The 7,758-nt window shown below is 38.6% G+C and overlaps 1 protein-coding gene across 1 annotated transcript; it reads right to left on the bottom strand.

The window, feature by feature from the left end:
- Positions 1–3,961: 3,961 nt before the first annotated feature.
- Positions 3,962–5,395, bottom strand: LOC124775792 (E3 SUMO-protein ligase KIAA1586-like). The gene is made up of 2 exons (XM_047250623.1): positions 5,254–5,395; positions 3,962–4,821 (listed from the first exon to the last, which is right to left on the bottom strand). Exons 1-2 carry the CDS (start codon positions 5,393–5,395, stop codon positions 3,962–3,964), a joined length of 1,002 nt encoding a protein of 333 aa, XP_047106579.1.
- Positions 5,396–7,758: the final 2,363 nt, after the last annotated feature.

A 7,758-nucleotide genomic window follows, 5' to 3' on the forward strand; every position in this document is an offset into this window, starting at 1 on the left:
TGCATGAGTCCCACCCAGAGGACGAGTGTGCATCTCACAATTTGTGAATTTCACCTGAAGGCATTTGAAAGAACATGAAGCTGAAGGATGCATGTCTGGGCAATTGCACAACCTGTTTCATTTTCAGACTAGAGTAAGTTGTCTTGGCAAAGTCTGCTTGGGTTTCTTTAATTTCACCATTGTAAACTTAGCATAAATGGGCTCTTCGGTTCCTAAGATTAGAATTCGATCCTCATGGTCAGGGGGTGAAGTGCAGGGGTAGCATGGATGAAGAGGAGGTAAAGGATGAGTGTACTAGTTCCACCATCTTGAATTGTGAAATTCCTAGAATTTTTAATTTAGTACATGTGTGCTCTGTTCTCACAGTCTATGGATATAGAGGGGCCACTGAAGTGTCTATGGCCGTGCAAGGAATGGCTTGTTAGCTTTGCAACCATGGAAGGGGCTTTTCTCCTAATTTTTTTTAACAAAGACTCCATTTCGAGTGTAAAATGGGATTCCAAACTTAGCACACTTGATCTTTCAACTGTGCACAGTGATTCAGTACCCACAAACCTGTCATCTTGAATCGCCATCTTGGTTTCTGATGACAGTCTCAGGCTACACCATTATCCTCAGGTCCATCATCTTGGTTTTGGACTCTGTAGGGCTGCAGAAAACCTAGGAAACCTGGCAAACATACTGGCTGCACCTTCATCTTTATGTTCGCCATCCTGGATTTAATTGTACTGGATACTAAGCAGTCTGCACTAGTATCCCTAGGTCTGCCATCTTGGATTTCCACCAGTAGGACAACTGCTCATCTTGGATTTTTTAATCTCCTGCCATTGTTGATGTCAAAGGTGTGGGGAAACCCTGTAGCACAATTGGGCTATTTTGACGTTCCCAGCATCTTGTAATTCCCTGCCATTTTATATGCAGGGCAAATGATGTAGGTCCACTGTGACATCACAGGGTTATGCTTATAAATTGGCAACCATGCATGGCGACTGGGATTGCCAGATTTCTCAGTCGTCAAACCAGGACATAATGAGAAAAAAAGCTCATATTGTACATAACATATGTTTAATAACAACAAAAATGAAATGAATAAATATATCAAATAAGGGAATGGCAATGATTTACCTATAGAGGACTGTGGCCTCGATGGACGGGGGAGGGAGGGGGCAAACCAGGGTACCTGCCCAGGACAGCAATTTTAAGGGGCGCCATATTCATATTCTAGAAGGAAAAAACCTTGTTTCACAAAGTACCTAGCACCCAGCGCACGTTGGTCTATTGATTATTTCATATGACTTTGAAATGCATCCTTGTGGATTTTGAACATTTTTGAACACATTTCAAGTTGATTTCTGAATGAATCATAAGCTGATTTTTGAATATGCACAGAGCGTACATGATGTCTCTGCCAGGGGAGTCCCAATTTCATCTAGAAATAAAAAAAAACTTACCCCTAGGCAAAAGGGGATGGGACTATACGAGCTTAGCTGAATCAACCCGAATGGGTAAATGCCAATCATTATTTGTTTATCCTGGTTGATTGGGTGTGCAAATGATCAGCGTTGTTATAATTATTAGCCAAATCCATAAATTCAGACTACCAGAGTGGAAATAAACGATGGACAGGTAAGAAAGGTCACATATTATCTTCTCGGCGCATCCAAGAAAATGAAATTTTGACAGAAATTTTTTGACAGATCGCTACACCACTAAGGGTCAGTTGTACAGTCCCCAGTTAGCAGCTGCTTAAGTTCTGTTCTCGGAATAGCGCGGAAAATGTATTGTACGAACATGTAATAACGCCTAACCAGAGAATAAATGCGGGATAACTAAACTGCTGATTCTGGCAGGGTTAGTGAAGTTAACTGGGAAATACGTTTTGACAATGTTAAGTTGCAGAATTAGTGATGAGGAGATTGTTTGTTTGAATGAGGAAGGAGAAGAAATGGGGACATTACATAAATTATGTGGAAGAATACGACGATTTCCAATATATGTAAGCCAACCGGAGTGGCCGTGTGGTTCTAGGCGCTACAGTCTGGAGCCGAGCGACCGCTACGGTCGCAGGTTTGAATCCTGCCTCGGGCATGGATGTGTGTGATGTCCTTAGGTTAGTTAGGTTTAATTAGTTCTAAGTTCTAGGCGACTGATGACCTCAGAAATTAAGTCGCATAGTGCACAGAGCCATTTGAACCAACATATGTAAAAATTTCGTATTACTACTTTTCGATGTCATGCTTGAGAAGCTAGAATATATGAATGAAATGTGAACTGTTTCCTAGCAAAACTTTTTGCTTGTAGTATGTCAAATAGCCATTTGGTATTGGTACTTCGTGAATTATATTCTGTGGTGTTATCTATGTAAATGAGGTAGATAAAAAGATCATTTGTGCCAAAACAGTCTTGCTTATTTGGTATGTGTTACAATTATTGCATTATTGGAAAGGCCTGTTTCGTTTTATCTAGCTGACATTGATAAAATAGACGAAATGAAATGGAGAAACCACACCAGGACCGGATCTACGATATTTACAAACTGGCTCAAAAACTTATTGTGCCCCCGGCCCCCTCGAGCGTTTAAAATAGATCGTCTAAAATTTTAAAAAATCGATTTTTTAAAAATATATTCAGTTTGTAGCACTCATCTTTCTAAAGGATTTGACATATAAAACGTGTGTTCGAAGAACTGTAAGACGTTATTTGTCTTAAGTATGTCAAAGTGCAGTGCCACGGCTCTTTACACAGCATTCTTCTATAGCACGTCACTGTATTTCGCTCTGTTGGACCCAAACGTGTATATTTCGTAATAAAAGTCATCAGACCTATATTCACGACAGTGTAAAAACAATTTCCTATGGTGCCTCTCCTGCTCCCAGTCGGCTGGTCTGACATCCTCCCCCCCTTTAAAAAAAACAACCTCACAAATAATACTGGATTATTTGTGATGGAGAGAATAAGACTTCTTAAGAAAATTTGCACTCTTTGTTGCCTATTATCTAATAACTTTTTCTTTAGGAAGACATAAAATTAAATATGGGAAAGATAAAACCAGTAAAGGCAAGAGACAAGCAAGACAATACACATTTCTTCAGTCCTTAGGTCCCAGCATTTTTATCTCTCTAATCTTGCTCGACCTTCACATGAATTGCTTTCCATTCTATGAAAGAATCTATTACCCTATGAAAGTTTTTCAAAGGTTTTTGTACACGAAAAATTAAAATGCCGTTGTCTAATACCGAAAAAGCACTTAATACGAATAGTATCCACGACTGGTGTGGTTTCTTGATTTGATTACCCGTATTTCGTCATTGTCTGCTAGATAAAACGACATAGGCCTGTCCAGTGCTTTTTTTCTAAAAAAAGTTTGAGGGTACTCCGACATTGGATATAATGCAGCGAAAATTACTTATAACTGAAGCATAGGATACTACCCATCTGCTTTTAGCCATGACGTCATCAAATGTCGAACTACCAAAAAAAATGGTATCGGACTCTGCAGTTGACTCAAGTGAAGCAGGCGATACCGAGAAACACCCAAACATACTAGAGAATGTGGTATCGAACACTTCAGTTTACATCACCTCAAATGAAGCATGCGATTCCCATCATACCCCTGAACAATAAAAGAAAATGGTATCGTACACTCCAACTGACCTATAATACACCTCAAATGAAACAGGTGAGTTGAATCAACCCTCTGACATACGAAACAAAACAAGGAAATATTACCGAACACATATTTTAACCTATAAAACACCACTAAAAGACAATACAACAAAAACCATCCACACCTATCATCAACAACAATATAAACTACACTACAAAAATCTTTTGTAAGCTTGTTTGGCTCCCAAAATGGCATAGATGATGGGTGGTATCCCATGCTTCAACTGACCCAATTGCTAATACAGCTGAAAATTTATTAAACTATAAAACTACAATGTAACTTACACTAATAGCATTACAACAGTTTCCAAACTGACTTCAGTTCATGGCTGCTGTAGTCTTGACGCCTTCTTACTTTACTCTTGCTGTCAGTAGCAAGACGTCTGCCTTTCATGAACCAAGAGCGTACATAGTCCATGGGCTGGAACAACATCAGTGGAGGACCAACCAACTGTATGAACATCAGATTGCTGACTGTGGAAAGATGAAATGAAGCTCTTGTTGTTGAGACTATCAGATTCATTTGGTAAAACCCACGTTCACATTCACTCGTTGATATAGGAACACATTTCAGCGCACTCTGAAAAGGAAGGAGGGATGCTGGAATTTTCTTCTCCATCAAACACTCCCGAAATCCTCCACATATTTGCCTCTGTGGAAGAGCAAAACGACAACATAAAGTTTTGATATTTGTTTCACCATATGTTATTTCAGGATTCTCAGGCCAATTTGGTGAGTCCAAAACTTTCGCACATTCAGAGATAGCAATGTCCTCTGTCTGCAGAAGACGATTCTCCATCCGCTGTTTCAGACAATCGTAAAATATGCTGCGCTCAAGATGTCTGACAGTTGCCCCCTTTTCCAGTGGAATTCCTCTGAAGTTCAGCTCTTGGACTGCTTTGAGAGCTTCATAGTAATGAGGACCACAGCTCAGTTTTCTTTCTTCAGACACCAACAGCTGATTTCTGATCTTCTGTTGGGCAGAATACAGTGTGATGTCTCTTGACTGTAGCTCAAGATTTAATTCTGATAATTCTTGAAGAGTATCGAACATTAGAGTCAAGTTGAGAATGAAGTCAACTTTGGTAATACACTTTAATAAACCACTGTATATACCTCTGTCAGTTAATTCCCTGCTTTGATAATCTTTTGCAGCTGTGAATTGAGCAATCAAAGCTTTAAAGCTTTTCCACACTGCTGACACACTTCTGAAGCTCGATGCTACCTATCTGGTGCCTATTTTCAGAATTTCAATTTCAAGTAGCTCTGCATGTTGCTTTAACTCTCGAGCGATTTTCAGTGACTGGTGGTACAGTGAATATAACTTGTCTAAGAAAGACCTGAAGTGATTCACATGAGATGGGAAGTCTCTTTTTATTACATCCTTAACTGATAACTCGAGTCTATGGTTAGCACAATACTAAAGCAAAATCTGTGGGAAATGCTGTTTCCTTAAGGTAATAACTTCTTTTCTTCTTCCTGTCATCACAGCTGTTCCATCTGTTGCAATTGAAATAAGATTGTCATTCAGAAATTCTTTAGAAAATCCCATGGATTCCAAGCAATTTAGCAATGTGTTACAAATACCTTCAGCAGTAAGACTTTTCAGCTCAACTATATCAATGAAAATATATGTGGTCTCTGTCATGCCAGGCACTTTGGTTCGTAAATAAATTATTAAAGATGATAACTGACTAATTGTTGTGCTCTCATCAATCATTAATGACATGTTTGATTTTGTTTCAATAATTGTTTTAATCACTGTCTTTCTCATTTCCTGTGCAATGCGATTAATAATGTTAATGTATGTATTTATAGAATGTAAAATGCGGCACTACATGCTTGTCGAACTGGCTGCCAGCGATTCAGTTGTCGAGAACGGTTGCCGCAGCTTCGAAATGCTTGAAACAGTCAATGACATCGCTTTTCCCACCAAAAACTGCACTTGTATCGTTCATATTGCAATTACAAACACGAAAAAATGAAATAAAAAATTTACGTCCGTATAAATCTTCGGCACTCTTCCAAGTTCTCAACATCGTAAAAAAATTACTTTGTCGACGAAAAAGTTTAGGGGTACTCATCCCGCAGCGTTCCCCCAGAAAAACAGCACTGGGCCGGTCTAATATTGCAGCAATTGTAACATACGCCAAATAAGCGAGACTGCTTTGGTACAAATCGTCATTTTTATCTACTTAATTTGTATAAATAACATGACAGAACATAATTCATATATGTTAGAGAAAATATGAGATATGTTATTTGGTCTTAAGTGTGTCAAAGTGCGGTATCACACCTCTTCATACAGCATTCTTCTATGACACATCACTGTGGTTCCCTTGTGAAACTCAGATGTGTATATTTTACAATGGAAGCTACCAAACATACATTCAGGACAGTGGAAATTAAAATGTCCTGTGGTGCCTCTCTCTAACGGCTTTGGACGAAAATTTGAGTGTGAAGTAAATACACAAACTTCCACTTGTTTTACGAGATGACTTACTTGATACGCTCAGCCAATCTTCGTTGCTGGCTAGCCTGCTGATGCAAATTCTCTTTCTCTTCTTCTCCGAAGTATGCCGCTAGGTACAGAAATTCCTTATGACTCTTTCTACTTAAAAAAATAAATAGATGTACAGAGTTTCGTTTGCTTTAACTAACGACGTATATTTAAACTTCAGACATATTACAAATCTCACTCTTCGTATAAATATATACTGTTTCGTAAGCCTCTCGTGTCTTCAAACGTTAGAAACGAACTAATTTACATATAAGAGAAAGGTGGCTTAAACACGTGAATCAGAATGCACGTCTTCCCTTCAACAAGGCTAAGACAAGGATTTTTCTCAAGAGTACCTTCTCAACTGTTATTATAACAATGACCACCGATACAATTAGCACAGAATAACATAGAAGCTCCATGGTTCTTCTGCACACTTTCACTAAAACTTCCACGGATCGCCCGGCAAGTATCTGCCGTTGCCGTTCGACCACCGCGTCCACATTCTTCTCGCGACTGAATTTCAAACCTGCACACACAATCATGTGACGCGCAGTAGGTAGGATTCTATCATCACACACTCACTTCTAAAATATCGTGTGTTTGAGACGGTAGAAACTTGAGTGGTTGTAGAATTTACACCGAAATTCTCGAATCACTACATCTCCTGTTCCCAGTCAGCCGGTTTGACATCTTACCTAATTTTTTTTTTTTTAAAAAAAAAACAACCTCACAATTAATACTGGGTGGGATTATTTGTGGCCTGGAGAATAACATCGCTTCAGAAAATTTGCACTCTGTATTGCCTATTAGCTAATAACTTTCTCTTTCGTCTGACATAAAATTAAATATAGGAAACATAAAAGCCGCAAAGACAAGAGACAAGCAAGACAGTATACATTACAACTCTTAGTACATGCATTTTTTTCTCTCTAATTTTGGTACAGCTTTATAGAACATGGTTTCCTTTCTGCAAAAGAATCTGTTAATTCACCAAACTTCGTCAAAAATCAAAATGCCAGTGTCTAATACTGAAAAAGCTCTTAATAGGAATAGAACCCACGGCTGGTGAGATTTCTCGATTTGATTATGTTTATTTTGTCACCGTCTGCTAGGTAAAACGAAGTAGGTCTTTCTAATATTGTAACAATTGTAACACACACCAAATAAGCGAGTTTGTTTTGGTGCAAATAGGACGGCAGGATGCAATTCACGAAGTTCCAATATCAAAAGCCTATTAGATCTACTACAAGCAAAAAGTTTTATGTTAGGAAATACTTTCACGTTTCATTCATATGCTCCAGCTTCTCATGCATGGGATCGAATAGCAGTAGCAGTAGTAGTAGTAGTAGTACGAAATATTTATATACATTTGGAATCGTCATAGTCTTCCATATAATTTGTGTGATATCCCTGTTTCTTCTCCTTCCTCTTTCTAACAAACAATCTTGTTATTACTAATTCTGTAACTGTTCCTGCCATTGTCAAAACTTATTCTCTGGTTAACTTCGCTAACGCTGCTAGATCACTGGTCCAGTTATCCCCCGTTTATTCTCCGATTAGGCGTTAATACGTTTTCGTACAACGCGTTT

Source organism: Schistocerca piceifrons, chromosome 2, assembly GCF_021461385.2.
Source record: "Schistocerca piceifrons isolate TAMUIC-IGC-003096 chromosome 2, iqSchPice1.1, whole genome shotgun sequence".
Taxonomy (NCBI): Eukaryota; Metazoa; Arthropoda; class Insecta; order Orthoptera; family Acrididae; genus Schistocerca; species Schistocerca piceifrons.